At 38.3% G+C, this 25,067-nt stretch overlaps 3 protein-coding genes across 4 annotated transcripts in view; 2 read left to right on the top strand and 1 right to left on the bottom strand.

The window, feature by feature from the left end:
- Positions 1-5,527, bottom strand: part of LOC146483247 (uncharacterized) — a 7,094-nt gene extending 1,567 nt beyond the window's left edge. Inside the window, exons 1-4 of the mRNA XM_085106207.1 lie at positions 5,395-5,527; positions 4,029-4,122; positions 1,978-2,056; positions 1,119-1,183 (exon numbers count right to left, since the gene is read on the bottom strand). Of these exons, the coding sequence (XP_084962333.1) occupies positions 1,119-1,183; positions 1,978-2,056; positions 4,029-4,122; positions 5,395-5,489 (333 nt within the window). The 5' untranslated portion in view covers positions 5,490-5,527. The remainder of the gene's footprint in view (positions 1-1,118; positions 1,184-1,977; positions 2,057-4,028; positions 4,123-5,394) is intronic.
- LOC146483233 (uncharacterized) overlaps positions 1-25,067 on the top strand; it is a 227,575-nt gene that overhangs the window by 90,148 nt on the left and 112,360 nt on the right. The gene's annotated exons all lie outside the window — the stretch shown is intronic.
- Positions 6,755-24,400, top strand: LOC146483246 (uncharacterized). Its single transcript, XM_085106311.1, has 8 exons — positions 6,755-6,962; positions 8,169-12,269; positions 13,681-13,800; positions 15,112-15,224; positions 16,062-16,129; positions 16,784-16,929; positions 18,277-18,405; positions 22,959-24,400. The coding sequence occupies exons 2-8, from the start codon at positions 8,198-8,200 to the stop codon at positions 23,336-23,338; spliced, it is 5,028 nt and encodes a 1,675-aa protein (XP_084962437.1). The 5' UTR covers positions 6,755-6,962; positions 8,169-8,197; the 3' UTR covers positions 23,339-24,400.

The following is a 25,067-nucleotide window of genomic DNA, read 5'->3' as shown; positions in this document are numbered from 1 at the left end:
AATAGTTACAATATTAAATTAAATTCTTCTACTGACAAGGTATGACTATTTTTTAGACTTACAACGAATTACAATTCACTCAAATTTACTACTAATACTATCATAATAGAAACAATACTTACTACTAACACTTACAATATACAGTCACACAATAGTTGCAATATTAAAATTAAATTAAAAGTTGTCACTAACGAAGTAAGAAAAAAAAAAGAGACTTACAATAGGTTACAGTTGCACTTACGAATGAAAATACCACACAAAAGTTTGTGTAATGTAATTCTTCACATTAAACTGGGGATAGTACCCACTTTTTCTTAAAGAATTTTGTGTTATTGATCTTTCTTTCGGTTTCATATTTTATGACTATTTTACTTTGAAATCCTTGGATTTTGGGTCGAATCTGGGTTCTTCTGCAGTCCCATAGAAACAGTTTCCCAATTATTATAAAATAATTCAGTAGGTTAGGTAAAGGGCATGGTTTAGTTATAATTCCAAATAAAACATCTTGAAGAGTAAGACGAATTTGCTGATTTGAGAGTTGGTGCCAGTAATCTTGAAAATCATTCCAAAACTGTCTAACAAAGGGACACTGATACAAAAGGTGGTGTAAGGTTTCAGATTCTGCCTTGCAAAACGAGCACAGATCATCCGTTTTGAAGCCTATTTTATATAATTTAGAATTTGTGGATAAAATAGAGTTGATCACTTTGAACTGAAAACCTTGCTAAGTTTTACAGTTATAGCTACTCACGTAGTGAAGCACTTGATAGGTTATTGTTTTAGAAAAAAAAATTCCTGCAGCTTAATTATTGTCGTTGTCCAAATTCTGTGGTACTCAAAAGATAAAGGTCACTCACCAACATGCAGGAAATGCTACAGACCCAATTAAAATTAAAATTATCAGTACTATACAAATTTGAATCAGGTAATGGGGCCATTTTTTTCTTGTCATGTAGCCAACCTATAAGACGCTCAATAATTACATGTACATGTAAGTCCTGAAGCAAAGACCCCAAAAGGGCACATTCTGAGAGCAAACTTTATTAATAGATCTAAAAACCCAAGGAAACATCATTTTTTACTGGTTTATGACAGACACTGCATGCTACCCCACTTACCAGTCTGGCAATAAAGAGAGTTCGGTGTGGATCACTTTTAATTTTTTCATCAGCACTGGGATCATCTGACAAAACAAACAGTCAGGTTCCCAGTCACACAAGTAAACCAACAGGAAGAAAAATTAAAAAGGGGCCAAACTATAAAATATTGTAGACACAAACAGATAGGAGAAAAAAATACATAAGAATGGAGGGAGACAGGCAGACTGGCAAACCAACAGAAAGATAGACAGATATTAGAGTAGAAAGAAAATGAAACTACAGTAACATACATGTACTCTAGGACGGAAAGCATGGGCAGGAAGAAAAATTAAACAGAACCAAACTAATGTGGACACAGACAGACAAGAAAAAAGTAGATAAGCAGGCAGGCAGAGAAAAAACAGAAAGAAAGACAAGACATTATAGTATCCAGCCAGGGAGATAAAAACAAGAAAGAAAGATACATACAAACGGAGAGGCAGACAGATACAAGAGAGAAAACCAAACTTAAACATACTCTAGGACAGAAAGTGTTCTGAAGACACAGAGAAAAACAGACAATAAAAGAAACTGTGATGCTGAATTGGTGGAGGAGTAGAAACAAATGTTTGGTTTTATTGATAAGGTAATTTGGCCACCATAAAGAGATTTGAGTGTTGTTGTTTTGAGCGAGCACTAGCCCTTTGTCAGAGCAATCGACAGAGAGCTAACACTCAAATCTCTTTATGGTGGCCAAATTGGCTTTATCAATTCTGTTGATAAAAAACATTCATTAAAAATAAAAATAAAAAAAACCAGACAGACAAAGGGTTGATCAGCAACAGAAAGGTCAATCAATTATGGCTAACACACTAGTGCAAAATAATGCACCACTCACATCTAAACTTTTTCTTGGTACCATTGCACCTGTCAGCTTTACTCCTTTTACATTTCCTCTTTGTCCTGATTAGCAGTCCCTAGATAATGAATCATTGACGGAAGTCAAAACTAGCACTGATGAACTAGTACTAACAGTAAGTGATTTAGTGTAATTGTCCTGTAACTACAGGAAAATCTGTAGCCATAGCTGCAGCTTTTTCAGTGAACTATCTAGACTAGCTGACAATATATTACCTCTTCTTTCCACACTCCAAGTGACTTAACTCTTTAAGCCCTAACAGTGATCAACATCAAATTTCTCCTTGTAATATCAATGCTTATTCAACCCCTGAGGTCATGAGAATTAAGGATATGATCACCCAAGGCAATTTTTTTAAATATATTTTAACAACTTCTTCCCAGTACTTTTATAAGAAAAGTATGTGGATAAGATAGGAGAATTTGTTCTTTAATATTAGGGGTTAAAGGGAACTGCTATTGTTTTGCATCCTCATGATAGACATGTCACTTTATGGTGGTGATGTGGCACTTGAGTTTTTCAGTCATCGAATAGCTATCAGTGTTGGCTGGGGATTTAGCCCCCTAGTAGATTCAACCTCTCTACTTTTGTAGAAGGGGAGCGGACTGAAGAATGAAAAGAAACCCAAGACCTCCAGGTTGGGATTGGACACTGCAGCAGGAGTGACTCAGACTGGGGTGCTTCTTGGAATTTTTGTAATTGAAGGGCTCTGGGCTAGAACATCCTCCTGGATTTTTTGTTTGCTTAAAAGTAACTGAAATTTGGCATGTAGACTTCATTTTGGTTAATAAACACTGCTCTGTATTTTTTTTCCGCTGGTTTCCGCTTTGTTCTCGAGAAGTAAGGTATGCAAAAAAACAAGTTTCTGCTGTGGAAATCATTTGCATAAATAACCACTCACAACAACAACAACTTTAATTTATTTAAGTGTCAATATCTTTAGCTTGTAAACAGCTAATTGGGGACACTAAAAATAGTTGATAAAAAAAAAGCAAATTTATACATAGTATAAGTAAATTCATAATTAGCTATAATCTGAAATTTATAACAAGTAAGATTTAAAAATTAAAATAACAAAAAATTGTCAAGAACTACAAAATAAGACAGGAGCCACAATTATCACTTATAAGATCTACAAGGTTAATGCGCCATATGCTGGACTTAAAATATTGTAAAATAGATTTGTCCTTGATTTTGTTCACAAGAACCAGAACCTCAATTTATGGCTACCTCACTGTGGTTGAATGGATGTAGAAATGCACCAGGTATAAATCTGTATATAAAACTTTTTTTGACCCTGGGCCGGGAGGGAGGCTTTTCAGTGACAATAATAGGAGCTTAAAGCCCCGTCTAAACGAGCAATTTTTATATGGCAATTTTTATTTGCCCGTGTAGATGATGAGAAATGACAAATTTTTATGTGACAACTGCATTTGCTGAAAAGCTGGCGTGTTTGTTTTTATGTGGCAAATAAAAATTGCCACATAAAAAAATTGTCCATGTAGACGAGATGCCACATAAAATGTGACAATTTTTTTAACGTCATCTGTAGAACCCAGTCCCTACAGTCCCTAACATTTGCGCATCTAGCATGGTGCCATCTTGCTTTTTGCCTTTCCATGGACATCTCCGCTGTGCGAAATTATTACTGATGCAAATTAACAACAAATATTTGTCGAGCCATCTACACGGGCAAATAAAAATTGCCATATACAGTTGCCACATAAAAATTGCTCGTGTAGACGGGGCTTAAATTACAACAATCTACAGGTAAAACTACAAAAACAAAATGATTACAATGAAATACATGAAAACTTCAAATACAATAAAACAACCTAGTTGCCACTCGATAAGAATGCATTCACAAGGTTGGCTCTATTTGCATTTTATTTAAGTCACATAGCTTAAAAGAGATTTGTCTAAACCATTCCATAAGGTGACAATTGCGTAATAAAAGGACCTTATATAAAGATATCATATAAAATAATGTAAATATAGATATAAATATACACAAGGAATCTGACTCAAACCTGGGCATTTCTAGTGTGATTAAAAGCATGGACAATTTCCGTTCCCTCATCAATAGAATTTGAAGAGCAAGGGAACCTCTCAAACTGTGATACCCTGAATAATGCAAGGTAAAAAATAAAAAGGTAAAGGCTTTGTCCATTACATATGACAGAATGAATGTCTCAGATGGCTGTTTCTGGCACTTACAGATGTAATATTCTGTCGGCAGTGACAGTCTCTGAATCATGCTAGTACATTACAAAGCTTAAGACTGGTTCTCATATTATGCCAAGACACCTCTCATAAAACCTGTGATAATACATGTACATAAGATACTAATCCAGCAAATGAGAACATCAGCCAGTAATATCAAATATATCCCAGGCCTTTCTTGCCAACTTGCCTGCAAAGTTGGCTTGAGTTCAACTTTGCAGCACATTAGCAATTCCTTCAGCATGTTTTCTAAAAAAATTAACTAATGAGGACATATGTACTGATCAATACTTAAGTGGTAAAATCTATACCACAATTCAGTAAATTTTGAATTGATGAAGAGCATCAAGTGCTCATTAACTGAACCAATCTTTCCAAATCATCGCCGGTATACCATACCTGAGACTAAAAATAAATAATTGCTGGCAATTATGTCACAGATAGTTCAGCGGCATGTGTAGCCTGCATAGGAAGGGGGGGGGGGGGGGGGCTACACAGGCTATGGCATATGAGAAGTCCATGTAAGGAATTTTATACACTCATCATGACGATTAATTACCAGACTGAGTTTTACTATCCACTAGTGGATAGTACATGTACCTCGAATGAAAAAAGAGACAAAATGGCATTTAACCCAGCCAGGACACACCAAGGGACAATAAAGTAAAGGTAAGAATGCTTTCTTTCATATTATTTTCAGTTTTTGCATGGAAACTCAGTCTGGCAAGAATCTCAATAACATCATTACTTTATCAAACTCCTAACATTTCACTCAATTATCTACAAATTTCAAATGTAAATGCCCCAAAATTTGGCTCTCAGGACAGTTGACGAAACCATAAAGTAAAGATATAAATTATACATTTTATTTTGATTTACTCTTGATATATACCACTAATTAAGATGTACTCCTTCAAATCTATAAAAATTAATAATAAAATAAAATAAATAACCTTGTCTCAGGTACTACGATTGGGCTGCCTATGATATTATATGTACGTTGGCGTGGTTAGCTCGAAATGGAATCCTAGTAAATATAGACTCTACGATTTTGAAAAATTGTTGAGGCGTAAAAGGCCTTTAAATAGCCTACCCTACGCCAGAAACAGCCACCTGCGTAATGGCGACGTTTTTCAGGTAAAGCAAGAATACAGCAAAAATGTTAAAACAAACCATGGCCCAACACTTCTACGCCAAATCGTAACCTGTGAAGATCTGTCACTCTCCATACTGAACTCAAAAATCGTCCATCTCATTTTATCTCTCATCTGCCGCCATTTTGAAAGACACTAGTTACCAGTCTAACTGGAGGTTTCACGTCTTGTTACACACATACGTAAACGATAAAAAGGGAGACCACTGACAAGCACAGTCTGACGTTTCCAAGTTCGTACAACCACAGGTTTCCCAAGCTCAAAGTTGTGGATGATGCCTACTAAATACAAAGTTTTTTTTTTTGCGCAGTTTATTACTTTGCGGGAAAAGAAAACTGGGGGTAACCACGCATTTCTTAGAGATAATTTAGAAACAATATTTCTAAAAAGTGCTAAAATACAAAGTAGACGTAAAAACTGCAAAGGACCGCGAACGATAATGCTGTCAGTTGACGTAGGATCTACAAGAGACCTAATCAGCCAAAAATAAACTGTAACACAAACTGCAAGGCTGATACTACGTGAAAGAGTTGACTTTGCGAGACAACAACCCGACAGAAACCGACAAAACAGGGCTGCAACCGTGGACAGCTGTTTCGTTCTTATTGGAACTCAAATACAAATACAAATACAAAGCAGTGTATGGCAGTTTTTATCAAATTAGTCCTTTATTATCTCTGAAAAATGTAAGAGCACTTGCTTAGTTCTGTTTTCTCCGCATAGTTTTAAACCAGGTAAAAACATCCCTGTATTAGTAGGCAAAACCCATAGGAACAATAAACCCAGTTATTGGACGAGGTTGAGCAAAATATCATGATTTGTCGGTGGCGAGCAGATCAATTATTTTACCATGCAATCGCCGAGTTTGTTTTACAAAATTAATTAAGATGTCAAATCACTACCTGGCAGCTAAGAGAAGTGATCTGCCTTTTTCACACCAGAGCATGGTCTCAATTATTTGCAACCAAAACACAGTTGGACAGTATTGCGCATGAGCAGACCAGTATTTTTTGGCAGTCATTTGCTGGCCACGTGCTTTGCTCTCGGCCAATGAAAAGAAAAAAAATGCACCGAATGATAACAAATATGTGCTGGATTACCAAAATAGCCTGGAGGAACATTTGCAAGATTGCAAGTGATACTGAATGACTGTGTGCTCACGGCATTGAGCTTTAAAATTCTGTGTTCTGCAGTTGCGAACACATAGAGCAAGTTAGAACTTGTGTCAAGTGTACACTTCAATTCGTAGATTCTTGATTATTACGAAGCCTTCACCCTTGAATAACAAGTATTGTTTCTGGTGAAACAATTTACAATTTTTTTTTTCATGCAAATCTTGTCTGATTTGGAATTCTGTCGTTGTTCAGCGGTCCATAACTTCTCAACTGCGTCAGCAGCAGCCGAGAAGGAATTGCGTGTCGCGTTTTTTGAAGTTTCGGAGAAGCTTTTGCTTTGCTGGTTTCAAAAGGAAGCGAGTTCCTTTAGGCAGTTTCAGTATCGACCTTGCATAGCGGAGATACACAGGCCTTAGCAGCTTACTGATGTTTTGAAATACTTTATTTATTGGTGTCACTAGAGTCCACAAAGGTAAGTCTACATATAAATTCAGATCAACTAATTAAAATCCTAGTACGTGAATGAAAACGACATGCAAAGGTATGGATTACCTCCTTCTTTTTTTAGGCGTGCTTCTAAGTTAACCTTCATACACTGCATTTTTCAACAAATGGTAAGGTTTTGATAAGGGAAAACTCCTGCTAACTGCGGTTGTGGGAATAATTAACCACACATGGGTAATTATGCTGACAAGGAAACTTTCATAAATCTTTTGCACTGAGAAAGCGAATCCAATAGATTTGCCAGCATCTTTAGTATAGCTCAGTGGCAGAGCATCCGAACTAGTAATCGGAAGGTCTTAGGTTCGACTCCTGATAGTAGAGTCAGATTTTTTTCCTAGTAACTATGCCTGTGTCATTTTAATACATCATTCTCATCTTTAGTATACAGTCGGACCTCTATTAAGCGGCCACCTATTAAGCGGCCACCCTCCGTTAAGCGGCCGCTTTCCAAAGTCCCGAATTATTATTTTGTCAGTAAAGTGCTGTATTCGATACCTCTATTCAACGGCCAACCTCTATTAAGCGGTCAGTTTTGAAAGTCCCCAGGGTGGCCGCTTAATAGAGGTCCAACTGTAGTTGGTTTAAAAACTATGGATAATCAATAGTTCAAAAACTGAAGAGTAGTCAATTCTAAACAGGACAGAACTTTAGAGAACGGCCATTATTTCTTGCCTGGAAGGAATCGGTGTATTTTGGCAGGAAACCAGCTTAAATAATCTCACACAGCTGCCTTTCAAGGATGCCGTGTGTCTACCCTCACTACGAACTGTGGTGAGGCTGTCGGCGCAAATTTCTCTTAAAATTGCAAAATGATGTTGCTTCTCTGATGCTGCTCCACTGTACACGCACATGCACACCGATCTTTTGAACACTGAGTGTTGTTGCTCACATGTCTAGCATGTAATAACTGTTAATAGTAAATACACAAACAACGTGAAAAACAAATACCATTCAGACAGCAAGCATATTCGTCTCGCGCGCTTTTCATTGCTCTTGCCTTTATCAGTTGCATTTGTTGCGTTGCTTTAATTTCGTTCTTCTTGTTTCCCGAAATGCAACTGTTACCTATTTAGTTTTGGATACATTAAATTAATCTGAAACCATGTTGAATTTTCTTATTCTACAGGAATAGTTACAATGTTGTTTTCTATTGTTCTTTGCACTCATATTGTAGATTCCGTTGTGGTGGGAAAACGCCCAGAAATGACCCAAGCCAAGCTGATATTGAAGATGATGGCAGTATTTTTTCTGCTTTTTCTCTTAATTTCTCCGCTACCAACCATGGGACAGTTTGTATTACCTTTCCTTTACATGCCTTTGAAGCCATTATTTTCTAATGAGTTGCCGAATCAGCCTAAACACTTTAAAGTTACTTCTCAGCATGTGAGAACTGCAAAAGGTTGGTCTTTGGCGGTTACATATTCTCAAACCGTGGAAAACATAAAAAATGAAGCTGTACTTTTTTTAATTCCCAATAGTCTTACTGCTTCCAATCTGACGGATCTTGATTACTACTGGTCTTATACTATTCCTTTCAGTGCAATGAATGGAAACTTGAATGATCCTGACTTTGTTCGCTCGAAGAAGGCACAATATATGCAAGAAGAGCTATTAAAATTTGTCAGTCAAAAATTTGTTTTGGATATAAATAATGTGGCTTCCACTCTGGGCATTCCATCCGCTAAATTATCGAGTTCCTACGACCCTGCAAACTGGGAAGCAGTTGTCCATGCAATGATAAGTGAGAGTTCCTCGGCATTCACCAGACTCCTCGAGCTGCCTTCTGTAAACTCTTTAGCGGAACTGGCAGACGCACAGCCCCAAGACCTTCTCAACGCCAATCTGAGCAGATTTGAAGATCTTGTATTTCGGTTTATCCCAAAGAAGGCGATTCTTGACGTGAATACCACTTTTTATCTCATTGACTCTTCTGGTATTGTTCCCGGAGGGTTCTACAACGATGTCACAGTGGCAAAGATTTTGCAGCAGCATGAAAATATAACTCTTTCTTTTAAAGAATTCGGCATTCTGTACAACCTCACAAACGAGCAAGCCAAAGCAATCGGTCGAGCGACCTTTCATCAAATCTACCGCATGTGCGGCGTTTCAACTGAAACGACCTTGAACATTACCTTGCCTGAAGTTTCGTGGAAAGTGGTTGGATCAATGCACATAACTCCACCTTGTCCAGTGTTGATTGACATCAAAGGAAAATCCATTGCATCGTTTAAATCAGTGATCAACCCGCAGAACACAACTGTGCTGGAAATTCTTACAACGGTGTCCAATCTCTCATGGCGTGACGCTCGGCTAGCTGTGAATGCTTCTCTACCAGACTGGCAGTTTTTGGATTCAGTGGCGTTAACCCAACTGGCTACAATTTCTGGCAATTCATTAGAAACACTGCTGAATAACTCTGTCAGTGAATCAGTGGAGCTTGTTTCTAGAATGCGAGCAGGTGGCACTCTAAACAATGCGACTGCCACTCACCGTGCGTTTATTCGGCGTCTCCTGGAAGAGAAATTCAACATGACGCTGAATGAAGTAGCCAACTTAACTAGAATGCCTGAAGTATCATATCTTAACGCTTCATCTCCGTGGCTATTTAGAAGTTTCCTGGCTGCAACGCTTACGTACTTTCGATTGAATTTAAGCGACATCGTTGCTTTTGTAGTTAGCTCCGAAGAAGTGCTCTACAACTTCCCAAGACAAGAATGGAAGAGAGTAATTTCTGCCGTTATTAATTCTGTGATTAAGTCCGAAGCTGCCGATCTGCAAATGTCGGATGAGAATTTGCTTCAATTTTTGGGCGTTTCATCTGTTGAACTGTCCATCTCACAGTTAAAAATGCTCATCAAAAATCAAATCCTGAAGGCCAAGCTAAAGAAAAGGAAGTTTGAAGACGACCCTATAATCTTATACTTAACTCAGAATTCTGTCTCTAATGCAGATTATCTTAATTCAACTGTTCTTTCGTTTGTGTTGGCAGCAAGTGGTTACAGTGAAGAAGAGCTGAAAGTGGCTTACGGCTATAATTCAGTTGCGGAAATCTTTATCCTCAGTTTGATGCGTATTAAAGACCTTCCTCTTTACTGTGCCCTCAACGCTTCCGCTATAAAGGACAGAACTCCATACAACATTACAGCAGAAGTTGTCGGGATTAGAGGAATCCCAGCCGTGTGCAGAAGTACTACGTTTTACATTGCAGCTCGCTTCAAGAATATATCTCTGTTACAGGTAGAGTTCAGCCCCTTCAGCAACTCCAGCCTCTCGTTTGTTCGTCTCGTGGAATTGGTGACAGGTCTTCCTTGGCGACGGAATGTGTGGGCCTTTGAGCTGAAGATGGAAGACTGGACAGTGCTCTATGTCCTCAATGAAGACTCATTCATAGATGTCACCACCGGTTTAAATTTCGATTCCTACCAATCAAGAACGCTCCTACAAATATTTGAAAAGTCGGTAGAACTACAACGAGCGAACAACGCCAACCTTCGTGCCAAGATACAGCAAAATCGAGCCCTGACTCTGACATTTCTTTACGATGTGTTCAATACAAATGAAAACGAGCTTATGAAACTTTCAACTAAGACCAAACAACATTATGATGTGTTGCTTCCGATAGAAGTGTTTTCACTAATGATCGATTCCTATCTGGTAGGAAAGTTTAACGTTTCTGTGCGTAGTTTGGAAACCTCTTTGGATTTACAGCCCGGGGATCTCTACAAGCTTTCACCAACCGAGTGGACAGAGATGATACCGTTTGTAAAGGCTGAGATGATTCGGAGTGGTCAACATCAGTTAGGTTTGTCGCTGTCCAATTTTGCCAAATTGTTAGAAGAAACACCAGAGAGTCTTCAAAGTTTGACTTTTGCCCAGATCAAATCCAAATGGGACAGTGTGATTTCCAAGGTATTGAAAGGAAAAAGAGCCATTGAGACAAAATCAGTGTCTCAGATTGCAGCTTCCATAGGAATTGCAAGAGACTCTTTGAACGATGCTACCGTTTTGGTATTTACTGAAGATAGGGTCAACGTTACGAAATCTGAACTCTTGCTGCTGTACAACTTCAGTTCTATAGCAATTGATGTGCTGAGCAACTACACGTTTGGCGAACTTCCAGTACTTTGTGGCGTGTCCAAAGAAATTCTTTTCAACAAGACGCTTAATGAAATCATTGTGTCCTTACTGGGACACGACAATGACATGTCATGTAAAAAGATAGCAAGAGTAGCTGCTGCATCGAGCATCACCGTTAACGAATTGGCTGTTAAATTTAGCTTGACGGTGAACGACAACGTAAAGTTATTGACAATATTTGAAGACCTTTTCATCCTACCATGGCCAAAGATTGCATGGGCTGTGAATGCCTCGTTACCCGATTGGCCTATTCTAGGGGCGCTGACTCTGAACAATGTTTCCACACTAATCTCACAAAGTACACAAAACATGAAGATGCAAAAGTCGTTTAGGGAGATAGTAATGCAGATTTTGGGACTTTCCGAAAACTTGTACGCAGAGGATAAGAATAGGTATCGCTCTAACCGTGTAACCCTCGCAGCCGACCTTTTTGGCGTTAATTCTTCTAAGATTTGCGATGGTTGTAAAATCGTGGACATACTGTGGAATTCCCTTACGCAGCTGAATCAGCTGATCGATTTTGACCCTTACATGCTACCCAATGAACTAAATGTCTCTCCGTACGAATTTAACCTTACTATACCATCACAGTGGCCTCGGATTGTGCAGCTAGTAGTCCGTGGGGCCTACTCGAGGGCTGCTATTGCTCTTGGAATGGATCGCGATCGTTTGTCGATTCTTTTGCAAACGCCAACTGCAGTTGTGGAAAACATGACCTTAACGCAATACCAAGTTCTTTCTAGCCAATTAATCCAACCCTTCATTGCTGCTAAAACGGCTTTGAGTGATTCTCCGTTAGCAGACCTCGTCGCAGCCAAGGGACGAGATTTGTCAGGTCTAGCTAACGAAAGCGTGTCCAATGTCATTGATGAACTTCTCAGCGTACCTATGCAAAATATTTCCTTTATCTTCAAATGGACATCTGAACAACAGGCTAAGCTCAAGAACTACACTTTGGATGATATAACTTACTACAGAGGAGTAGGACTACAGAGCCTTGGTAGTTATAAACTGCTTGCTTTGGTGGAGTACATATTGCAGAACTACTTACCTCCACGTACACCACCACCAACAACGCTTGCCCCGTGCAAACGCGGGTTTACGAGAGTGGGCAATGACGAACAGTGCACACTCATAGGTAAAAGAATGTTAATGCTTTGTTTGTAGTGGAGGTGTGCTTAGCTATGCCGCGCTAGTTTTCAGGCACTCCACTCAAATGATGGGAAAGTATATAATTCAAATTCAACAGAACAGGTTAAAAATCCCAACTCTAAGGAGGCAGACCAGTTGGCTATTTCCAAGCGCAGGCGAAGGGTTGAACTCGGGACTACCGAGAAACAATTCCAGCAAGCAGCTAGCGCGAGAGTTGAACCCGGGACCACTAAATTACAAGTCCGGCATCCCAGTCGCTCGGCTACCCCATTTTCCCATCGGTAAACTACAGGTGTATTTATAATTTATTTTTTACAACACTGAACCCTTTCATTAATTGTCACAGCAAAAAGTTCAGTTCCGTTTGTCCCGAGGTAGCAATAGAAAAACGCATCGATGACATCGTGGATTAACGGGATGCGGCGTGGCCTAGTGGCTAGGACGCGAGACTTGTAATCCGGAGGTGCTTGGTTCAAGTCCCGCTCTGACCACTTCGACTTGTTTTTAAATCCAACGCCACGCTTTGTAAAAAGCCAACTGGTTTTCCTCCCACCGGTTGGGATTTTAACAAATTGTATGTCCACAATGTATATATATTTCACTATGTCCTTAGTTAGTTCTACAGCGCCGAACACTTCGAAAGTTAAAAATTTCTGAATTTATTTGTAATTTTAAAAGGAATCTGGGATTCATCTCAATAAATCAAACATTAGATCGAACACCTTGTAAAGTGTGACACGAATCACGAAAGGCATGAGCACTCAGTACGGCTTCACTGGGTGTAATCTTAAAGGGAAAGTATCACGCAAATTTGCTGTCATTTCAAAACCCAAAAATGTTTGTCAGCAGAAACAACGAAATAATTGTCAATTATTTGGCAGCTGATTGACGGTCTTATTTCATCATTTTTAACAAAATATATGAAAAAAACCCATTATACTTCCCCTTTAAGGAGTGACAGTCCTCTTAAGAAATAAACCGCATTCACAATGTGTGAGTTTTATAACGGCAAGGGTCGTATTGGAAGCCAGAACCTCTGTTCTGTAACTTTAACCATTCGTGGGCTTAAATATGTTAACCTGGGTCAAGTTGTTCAAATCCCGATTCAGATAATCAAAGGTTAGGAAGAAAAAAATGATTCGAGTTTAATTATTAATCAATAAAGATTTTTCCAAAAAATTTTTGTCCCCAGGTTGACTTTTCTTTACCATTAGCTTAAAATCTGATTGGCTTTTAAAATCATTTAAAAAAGCAAAATGAAAACCTCGGTTAATTTAAATCGTGGACTAACGATAATGGGCTTTTAAAATATCCGTCCCTGGACTGTTGGAAAGCCAGGGATTTTCAGTTAACTGACTAATGAAGAAAGTAATGGAGATTGTCTTCCGATTACGCAGATGAGTGCAGGTCCAACAGATGCGGTGATGACAGTTTGTGTCGGAACTACCGTGGTGGATTTGACTGCGAATGCAAATCCCCTGGTCATTTTAAAGTAAATATCAATGGAAAATGCAAACGTAAGTACTGTTGGAAGAGTAAAATTAATTTATCATCATCATCTTCATCATCATCATTATCATCATCATCATCATCATCATCATCATCATCATCATCATCATCATATCATCATTATCATCATCATCATCATCATCATCATCATCATCATCATCATCAACATTGTCATTATCATCGCTCCTTTCTCTCCTCAAAATTATTTTACTCGGACTTTAGTTGTACTAATTTACTTTATAGACATTTGGATTAACGCACGGAAAGAACTTAAATTAAACCATCATTGCTGACTACCCGAACGATGCTTTTACACCACCGAAATTTCATCATTCGTGTTCCGCCTAATTTTCAATTTCCTTTCAAGTTATTCGCTTTAATCGCCTTCTCAATTCTTTTCTTTGTGCAACAGCTATTATAGGCATTTAATTGAATCAATTCATCCTTTGATTTATAATGTGGAGTTAAGTTAATCCTTTGGCGTCGTACACAAAACATTACGTCCAATTTGTCAATTCCAAGATGGAGAATTTGTGGAAATCATGACGTATTTCCAAGTAACACAATGTTATAATTGATTTCTCTTGGATTTGACCCCGTTTTTTCAGTCATTTACTATCTCTATTTGCCCGCTATCTCCAACTGAGTTTACTTTCCCTTGGTTCAAATTTACTCCGATAACTCGAACAGTATTTTAAAAACGATTGGTGATAAACCTTAAAATGTCAGGACACAGCTGGTTGACGTCTCGAAATCTTTTAATTAATCTTTATTTTGTGATTGCACTTTATCGGCTCAGCCATTTGCTGTTAACACGTTCTTAAAATTTTGATTAAAATTCCCAAACTTAACGGTTTTATCAAAAGGCTCTTATGAAACAAACTTAATGCCCCGACGTGGCTCGCAATTGAAAGAATGATAAGACCGCGATATTTTATTAATCGTTAATAGGATGCTTGAAGTCCAACACCAATCGTACTAACTGGGATCCCCGCTAACTGAAATCTGTTGTTGTTTTTGTTGTTGTTGGAAATAATGTGATGGAATATGTGAAGCCTGGTGAATTAATGAGAATGATGAGTTTAATCACTAAATGACACAGGCATACTCGTAAAAAAAATCTGAGAGCTCCTATCAGGCGTCGAACCTAAGATTGACAAGATTGCTAGTTAGGATGCTCTACCGTTAAGCTACAGGAGACTCGTGGGAGCTAAAAAAATGTGTAGGTCAGGAGCAGACTATTCAGATACCATTAGCCCTGATACCAAGAGACTGTATCTTGACAATACTTGTTTGCAACGATTTTGTTCTCTCTCCAGCTTGCAAGACGTTTAGTGGCACTCTAACCATAACAAATAGGGAATTCCAATCGCCTCTCAAGAACAAATCAACCGAAGTTTTCTTCGATTTGAAAGAAAGTTTTGAATCAACGGTAAGCTATATGAAAGCATTACTTCTCCTTGCAGCTGTGGAATATAATTTTGTAAACTGAAGAATTTTTAAGGAAGAGAAGGCTGACCTTAAAAGAACCACGTGAAGTCTGTTAGAATCTTCTTTATTAAGGAACAAAGCTCTTTTTTCACTGGACCCTTATAACCTGCAGCTGCATTGTTTTTTAGGATTGGGAGCATTGTTCTGTTGTTCGTTTTTATGTCCTCTCGACCAACCATGTAAGACATTGCAGACAATCTAGGTCGCCCCCATTTAGCTGCCCATCCGAGAGAGCTTGTCTTTGATTCCTGTAAAGTAAAGTGATTACGAGTTAAAGACCGCCTCCCCCCGGACGAAATATTGTATTGAGGGATACCTCTGGGGTTGCCCCCAACATTTTGTTAGCTACCTCTAATGGGGTCCAAAATGATTCGCCTGGGTGAGGAGAGAGAGGTAAGCATCAAACGTCTTGTTTAGGGAAGTAACACGAGGGTATAGACCAACTGCCGACCTACAGATCAAAGCTTGGACGCGTCCCCTTCTTCTTCCCATCAGTCTCATTCAAATGTTTAACTCAAAAAGAGACTTTCTAGTTAGACAACAAAGCCAAACGTCACATTTACAGAAATGGAAACCTAAAAAGAACAGTTCAGTTTTGTTGAGAGTTACAAAAAAACCGGATTACCATTTTACAAGTTCCGTTATTTCGCAATTCTCATAGTGTAACACGATAAACGATGAAAAACCTGATGCACTTGTATTACCTTTAGCGCTGATTTATTTTGTCATTCCTCTGACAACATCAATCTTTAAGAAAGCTGCCTTTTTATTCCCTTAGCTGAACGAAGAGTTCAAAAAATCCACCGTCAGCACACACTACTATGGATGTAGAGTCCAAGATTTCAGGTACAAGCAGTAACTATTTATTTTTCATCACCCGTGAAAGTGTCGTAAGATGGGCCGCTAGTGTCGTGGTCTTGGAAATATTAGACCGTCTTTCATTGAAGCGCCACTCAGTAGCTTTCGTCAGAGTTGTTAAAGCTAAGTATTTTATCGTTCTTTCTCAGTTGACTGAGCTGTTTGAACCATGGTGATCGTTTTTTGACTATTTCCTTTCTCCGCGGTAGTTGAATCTGTTTTTGTTTTTTAATTGAAGCGCCACAGAGGCTAACAAAATATACAGAAAATAAAAACAAAACAGATCCAAAACAAGTACAAGAAGGGGTAGGGTGCGACGGGTGATAAAAACAGGACGTAGTCCCAATTGACAACTTCCCCCTACAACAAAGAAAGAGAGAAAAAAAGCCAAAGAAAGTTAATGACAACCAAGAAAAAAACGTAATAATAATGGCTAGCAGCCACACCTTGCAATTAAGACAAACCGATCACAGTCACTCACGGGAAACACTCGTTAAGATACCTTGATCCTAAACTGTGGAGCAACCTCTCCATTAAGGAAAGACTCCCTCATTTCCTCTTGCTTCCCGAGAGAATATTCCGTGGAAGTATGTATTGTTGTGTACTGTTGACTCTTTTGTTTTGCATCTTCTCTTTTAATAGAAGCGGAAGTGTTATCGTAGATTTCTTAATCTTCACGAGTCCAGACTTCACCGGGACAATAAAAGATTTAGAGAACGCACTCGTCGGTAGGGTGAATAATAACTCAACCCTTGGTCCATTTACAATCCCTACCTCAGAAGTCGCAGGTAAATAAGTAAGGAAGATAATATTATTTCTAAAGAGTGTGGTACATTCATCCTCACTATTAGTGTGGAATCAATCATTAAACTTTAAGCAACACACAACCAACAATTCAAAAAGTGCTCCGTATTATATTGTACACTAATGCATAGACCTTATGCAAAAATGGCTATTCTCTTGTCTTTATTCAAGTTATCCTTACTAGCCTTGTTCAAGGTAAAATATTGTTTTGCTTTTTGAACTCAAGAACGAGGTTAATAGCGCTAATTTGAATGCAAACAAAAGAATATTAAAATGTTAGACATTTTTGCATAGGGTCTATATTCATTCCTGGAAATGATACATTTGGACCGAACATTCCATGGCAACAAAAAACACAATGCAAAGATTTAGACAAGACAGAAGCTTATCGCCTCAATCGTTCAACTAATGAAGTTTTGAAGGTTGATATTTACCAATAGAATCCTCGAGTTGACAAGCGTTCGATTTTTATTTGACATCCCCAAGGCGTGAAACCAGGGAGTGCTATCCCTTTTACAAAGAAACTTCTTCTTTCGAGGGACCATGTCAGGTTTTTTTTTTTACTAATTCGTTGAAACGTTGAAAAGCCAAAGACAAACCTGCAAAAATACAAGCCCTAATTGAATGTTTGACTTGTCAACGGAGTTAATAACTAAAGGTAAATTGACCCCCGTAATGAGATTCCAATGCTGACGTTTCGAGCGTTTGCCTTTCGTCGGCACTCGAATCTTATTACGGGGGTCAATTTACCTTTAGTTATCAACTCCGTTGATAAACCAAACATTCGTTTTTACATTCCACTGACCCAGCACCGTAGTTTCTTTAGCCCTCTTATCTAAACATTATTTAACAGATGTTTTAAAGGTTACTATACTTCTTCTCTGAAACCTTTTTAAAACTTTCTTTGGCTACTGATGACCCGGATGTAAGTCGGTTGCTATTTGTAAAGATGGGTCGACTTTAACAAACCTGCAAAACCGAACCACACAAAGTTCTGCTCAGTAACTTACACTTAAATGGGACGACATCAGCAAAAATTACTCTAGAAACGTAGTATGCTATTGATAAAACAGCATTTTTTTATGGCGTCTTTGTTAAGTGACTATTCTCGCGCATTTACAACAGCCAGATATCTTAAAATTGAATGGTGACATTTATCGCTTGATTTTTGAAGGCAAAAACCTGGGAAGGAGGAAGACTCAACGAGCCTCACCTTTACCTCAATTGCTTACTAATTAGTTTTGTTAAGGTGCAAAGTGCAAATCATCGCAAGCAATTTGAATAAGGCCAAAGGCCACGGAAAATTTACACTAACAATGGTTTGTTATCAGTTGAAGATTTTGACGAGTGCAAGGCTCACCAAGACAACTGCGGACACCATGCGACTTGCGTGAACAAAGATGGATCGTTTGAATGCAAATGCAATGATGGCTATGGCGGCGATGGTCTCACTTGCGAAGGTAAATGGGAAGATGAGAGTAAAAAAAACAGCCATGGATTGTGTGCCGAGAAGGGGGTAGAGGGTGAAGCAAAATGCGCATTAATACGTCAAGTTTGAAGAACAGTGTGACAGGTGGGGTGGAGGACAAGGTAGGATCCAGTGGGAAGGGAAGAATAGGATAAGGGCCGGGGATAGTTCCTATTTTCCCCCACCCCTCCCCTCCCTTTTTGAGGTCTAGATTCGTTTTGGCAGGTTCAATATATGTGCAATTGTGTTTGCGTAATTTCATTCAAGCTCAGGCAAACTGGGAAAACACAAACAAACAACCACAACAAGAATGCAAATGCAATGCAGTTCTACAATGCAAAGGACCATGCAAATTTCCATGTTCCTTTACGGTTCTAGAATGCGAAGGTACATGGAAATTTCATGTACCTTTACGATTCTTTAATGAAAAGGACAATGGAAATTTCATGTACCTTTACGATTCTATAATGAAAAGGACAATGGAAATTTCATGTACCTTTACGATTTTATAATGAAAAGGACAATGGAAATTTCCATGTACCTTTACAGTTCTATAATGAAAAGGACAATGGAAATTTCCATGTACCTTTACGGTTCTAGAATGTAAAGGTATATGGAAATTTCCATGTACCTTTACGGTTCTAGAATGTACAGGTATATGGAAATTTCCATGTACCTTTACGGTTCTAGAATGCAAAGGTATATGGAAATATCCATGTACCTTTACAGTTCTATAATGAAAAGGACAATAGAAATTTCCATGTACCTTTACGGTTCTAGAATTCAAAGGACCATGGAAATTTCCATGTACCTTCACGGTTCTAGAATTCAAAGGAATTTCCATGTACCTTTACGATTCTAGAATGAAAAGGAATTTCCATGTACCTTTGCAGTTCTAGAATGAAAAGCTACACGGAAATTTCCATGTTCCTTTACGATTCTAGAATGTAAAGGTATATGGAAATTTCCATGTACCTTTACGATTCTAGAATGCAAAGTACCATGGAAATTTCCATGTACCTTTGCAGTTCTAGAATGAAAAGTTACATGGAAATTTCGATGTTCCTTTACGATTCTAGAATGTAAAGGTATATGGAAATTTCCATTTACCTTTACAGTTCTATAATGCAAAGGACCATGGAAATTTCCATGTTCCTCCCGGCCACAGAATATAAATCCAATTTTTCTATTTATATATTCAGATAAACAGTGGGAAGTACGTTTCTTTGAAATTGAGTAATATATGATTACGCTTTGCTACATGTAACAGCTTCTTATTAAACCAGCTTAGTTAAAAATCAAATACCCTACATCCAAGAATAAGTAGGCTGCGAGCAAGCTCTCTTGGGGGTGGGGGCGGGGGCGCCTCCCACCTCCAAGAGAGGTTGCTTGCAGGCCAAAGAATAAGCGTCCCTCGAGTTAGCGCTTCCAATGTTTCTAGGAAATTTATCTTCTACTTTTCATCCCTCAACTTGTTACAACAACGCATCCTTCATTTAAACACGATACTCCTGCTAGGATGTAAGAGATAAAATTGCTTAGGGGTTTACGGAAACTAAAAGGTAAAAATAAAAGATACCTGAGGATACTTAAGGAGATGATTTTATGACGTTTTCTAATAGTTTCTATGAACAATTTTCAGCCCTTAATGTACTATGTCTTAAGAAAAACCCTTAATTTGAAATATGCTCTCCCGGCGCTTATTCGAGGACTTTCGGTAATGGGCATGAATTAAAGCTGCGTGTCGTCTGCCGTGTAATATATCATTTCTGAGTTGCCTTGAGCCTCATTATGAAAACGAGGCTAAGTGCAAAGTTTTTTTCATTCATATGCAAACAAAACCAATTTTCATATGAAAAGCTTTGCACTTAGCCTCGCTTTCATAGTGAGGTTCACAGCAACTCGGAAATGGCCTACTACATTTGTTTCAACAGTGTCTACTTGTTTTTCTTTTGTTTCGTCTTTTGTCTCCTCTTATGGATAACTGTGTAAATATTTTAGAGGTATTGCAAGCCCGGTGCAGTTATTTTCACTCAGTGTTTCTACAATTCTCTGTCTGATCAACCACTTGTACTCATCCGTTTCAGCAACGATACAATTAAACTTGCCAACTTCCGCACAAGTAGCTGCCGCAGATCCTGGAAAGAAGAGCAAAAAATTCTCAGATCAATTTTTTGTCACAAATTCAGTACATAAATTACTATATTTCAATAACGCAGGAACCTTCTCTAGTTTCATAACTGCTGATACAATTTCTGTTTTTTCCTTCCCGAGATTGCCTTCTGCGGTACATCATGGCTGCATTTATGACTTAATTATTTTGTCTAGTTTTTTTTTTTATGTTTCAATGTTTTGTCGTGTGCTGTGTCAGGTCTCCATTTAAACTAGCTCTGCTAAATTGGATGCCCCTGGATAAATATTGAATTAAATTAAAAATAAAATAAAATAAAAACGTTAAATTGCTGGTGGCATGCAGGTTTCTACAGTTTGAGACATTTTTTGTTTGCTGAGCTGGTAAATGGTAGAAAAAAAAAAAGAAAAGAGGTGTTACATGTTTACTTTATGCTTGTGATATTTCCTGTCCCTCCTGGAAATATAGGATTACTTTTAAGTTTTCCTGAGTCGTTGCATCTCCCTCACTCTCTCCCCATGCCCAAGGAAAGAAAATAAAACTCACTCTTAGTCATTTAACTCTGTAGCGTAAGTATGCTGGAAAAATGATACACAGTATTTCTATTACCTGTACTGCTACAAAGATTAAGAACCCAAGTGTGCGGAGAGCCATATAACTCAAGAAATTCCTGGTAAAGCGCCCAACAGGTTTTTCTTTTCCGTGAGTATCCAACTTAAAGAAGTTACTTTTTTGATTGGAATGGATGCATTTTCCCCAGTGACAAACGAAGAAAGGAATCACATCCTGGTGACGTCTGTTGTTTTCTATAATTCAAAAACAGGGTACAAGATTGATGTATTGATGTTTGAGACGGAAGCATTACTATGTGCTCCATTCCAACCATACATATGGTGGCGGTTCATAAACGACATCTTTATGATATGGACACACTCTCTCGACGACCTCCAGACGTTCACTACTTATCTCAATAACATTTACCCCACTATTAAAAATAATCCAATTATTCTTTCAGATCAATTATTCTTTCACATCTACACCCTTCCTGGACGTTAGTGGGTCTCTTTATAACGGCACTATCACTACCTACCTTTACACTAAGGCTACTAACAAGCATCAATATTTGTTACAATCTTCATGTCATCCAGTAGACACACTAAGAGAGCTATTACATTCAGCTAAGCTCTCAGACTTCGACGTATTTTTTTTTCTGACGAGACTTTCAAACTCCGTACAAACGAACTCAAAACGTATCTCAACAAACGTGGATACAATCTCTCCTTCCTCAACCAAGAAATAGGACACGTTAACGGTATCCCACGTTCCAACGCACTAGCTACCAATGCAGACATCTCCGACACCAACAAACCTATACGAGTACCCCTTGTTATCACATACAATCCAGCTCTTCGTTCTGTATCATCAAACACTTCAACATCCTGTATTCATCTCCCTTTGCGCCAACGTTTTCAAAGCCACACCACTTGTTGCCTTCCGACGGACCAGAACCTTAGTGATTTACTAGTTAGCGCCAAACTACGTAATCCCACACAAAACAACCCACCCCATGGATCTTTTCGATGCGGAGACAACTGTTTAATTTGCAACTACATAACAGACGGACGTACTAGTTACACATTTCATTTAACCGGCGAAACTAGACGTTTTACGACTCATCGTAAAGACTGTAACTCTAAAAACGTTATTTACATGGCACACTGCAACCGCTGCCACAAACAATACATAGGAGAAACAAAAGGACGACTTAGAGACCGTTTTAACGAACACCGTAGACCAGTTGACAGACAAACAACCTACTAGAGTCTCAGAACATTTTCTTTCTAATGCTACTTATTCCTCTCGAACACAGCAAATCTAATCGTGACAGTGTGCGCAAAGCTATAGAGGCATACCTCATCGACAGAAGTCAAACTCTTGAACCCCACGATCTTAATAGGAGAGATGAGACATGAACATTTTTCCCGTCTTTGATCCTCCTAAGTTATGTTACTTTCTTAAATTTCGCATTGTTATGTATTTTTGTTTTCGTTTTCCACGTTGTAACGTTAGCTATTTTGCTCATGCCTATTGGCCAGTTGTATTTTCAAATTTCAAATTGTAACGTGTTTTTATTCATGCAACTTTAGCCTATGTTTTCTAGGTATCTATTATTGTAACCGTTTTAAATTGTAACGTCTCTTGCCACAGGGTCAGTCTCAAACATACCCTGAAGAAGAAAGGCGGTGCCGTTCGAGATATTGGAAAAATATACTTCCCTGACCATGAAATCAGCCATGCTCTTTTTTAGATTATTTGTTCTAGCTGAGATTAATCGTTTCTCTAGCTTATCTGCTTATCCCTAGCCTGGACTACGCCTGTATGATGCTTTTTGCTTTTGCTTCGCTTTTTAACAGATCATCACAACAAATTTCAAGTTATTGTCATCGCTTTATCCTGTGTTGTCGCACTTTTGATTATTGTAATCGGGCTGCTGATATGGCGGCAAAGAACGGCATTGACTGACAGAATAAATACAACAAATACGAACACCCTTGGGCAAAGTAGCCGTCACGACGCAACACGTGACCAACACGTGTCAGAGCCAGGTTCATACATGGAGCTCCGTCCCAGGTCTTCCGATGGGTTACCACATGCATCTCTTGAGTACCAGTGTTTACAAGGCACAAAGGACGCAGCTCCCAGTTATTACAATGTGGGCTTCGCGCGCGGGGAAAACGAACAAGAGGATTATGATGATCTACAAACGTACGCTGAAATAGGCAATGCCCAATGATCACTTATTAAGATAAGGTTCGAGGAACGGGTCTGGGGGATGCGTACTTACAGCAATATTGCCGTGATCAAGAGCTTTAAATCTTGATTTTGCCGTTCTTTGTCCTCAAGCAAACTAATAGAAAAAAGGTTAGTCAGCGAAAAGATATGAAATACGGCTAGATATCTCTATTTGAGCCTTTGCTGGCGGGAAAAAAATGAAAAATTGATTAGTAGAAATACCCGTAAGTTTTAAACAACTTTTCACTGGATATATGTTTTTTTTGTACGCGATTTTTCTTTTCTTGAAATCTAGGTGTTCAACAGTGGTTTTGATGTGTGTAAATACGGTCTTGAATGCGCACTCGCTTTAAAGATGCTTTCAGTTTTTAGTTTAAATAAGGTTCCACTGTAATATGCTTAATATTTAACAATTATTCCACGAGCGCGCGTTGGATATGAGATGATAGATAGCCAATGAGGCGAGTAGCGTCCAGTTGGCTATAGTTATCATCTCATAACAAGCGCTGGTGGAGTAATTGTTTTGATTTGGCTTTGCAAGATCAACTAGAAGACTATTTCTCGGGTGTGGCATGTAATGGCTCATATACCATGGCCGCTAAGCCAATCAAATCCCTGGAATTGTATTATAGAGTGATGCAGATTTTCATAAAAATAAATACTCATTAATAAAGCGGTTTACAGTAGAGTGTCCAAAGCTATTTCGCGTTCACTTTGGTTTTGCTTCGTTGCCCTATCTGATTGGCTTGCAAAACACGTGGTACTTTCACAGCCAATGAGAAGGAAAAAACAAAATTAATCATGACATGCTTGCACTCTATTTCCCGCGCTTGGCGCAGGTGACATTTATTTGCTTCGTGTTCTGATAGGTTCGGTGTGTTGTCTACTTCTGTTGTGATTGGTTAAAACAATTTCTTTGATTTTGGCTTTGCGACACGCAACTAAAAACACTCCATTGCTTACGGTAGTCAATTGACTGAATGTTGAGAATGTGCGTGACCGCATTGCTGTATGTCAGTAAAGACATTATCTTTTTGCTAATAAAATTGTACTCTTTCGCGTAGTTCGAGTTGTTTCTCTTCGATTGCTAAACATGGCGTTAGGGAATACCTTAATCAAGATTCTTGAAATTAGCAACTGAAGAAGACCATATTTCCTTCGATTCTTTTTTTAGCATTGATCCGTTTCTTTTACAAATTAAAATTAGTTCCAAATTGAATTTTAAAAATTAGTTTCGGAAAAAGTTGTAGACTAGGAGCCTGTGGGATCTTGCCTAACTAATAATGAATGTACAAAACTAGATACAACTCATAATAATAATACTAATAATCATAATAATCATAATAATAATAATAATAATAATAATAATAATAATAATAATAATAATAATAATAATAATAATAATTATAATTATAATAATAACAAATTGCATATCCTTTCAGACGTAAATGCACATGGAAGGCCAAAACTTAAATAATTCAAATACAGATTATGGTTTATCTTAAATCCTTATTTGTTGCTATGACGACGCCCGCCAATGAATGCCCTGTTTCCCGGGACAGTTGATCGTAAAAAAAATTTTATGACAAAATAACTTTTTCAAAAACCGGTTGTAAAAATACGACACACATCGGCTCTCTTCGATCCGCAGGGGGTCGCTAACAGATGTCACATAACGCAACGACAGTTCCGGAACGAATGTAAACGTGTTTCTGTGACAATTTCACCAC

The sequence above is a fragment of the Pavona decussata genome, unplaced genomic scaffold (genome assembly GCF_977016875.1).
Source record: "Pavona decussata unplaced genomic scaffold, jaPavDecu1.1 SCAFFOLD_40, whole genome shotgun sequence".
Classification (NCBI taxonomy): domain Eukaryota; kingdom Metazoa; phylum Cnidaria; class Anthozoa; order Scleractinia; family Agariciidae; genus Pavona; species Pavona decussata.
This window is presented reverse-complemented; position numbering and strand designations above follow the sequence as displayed.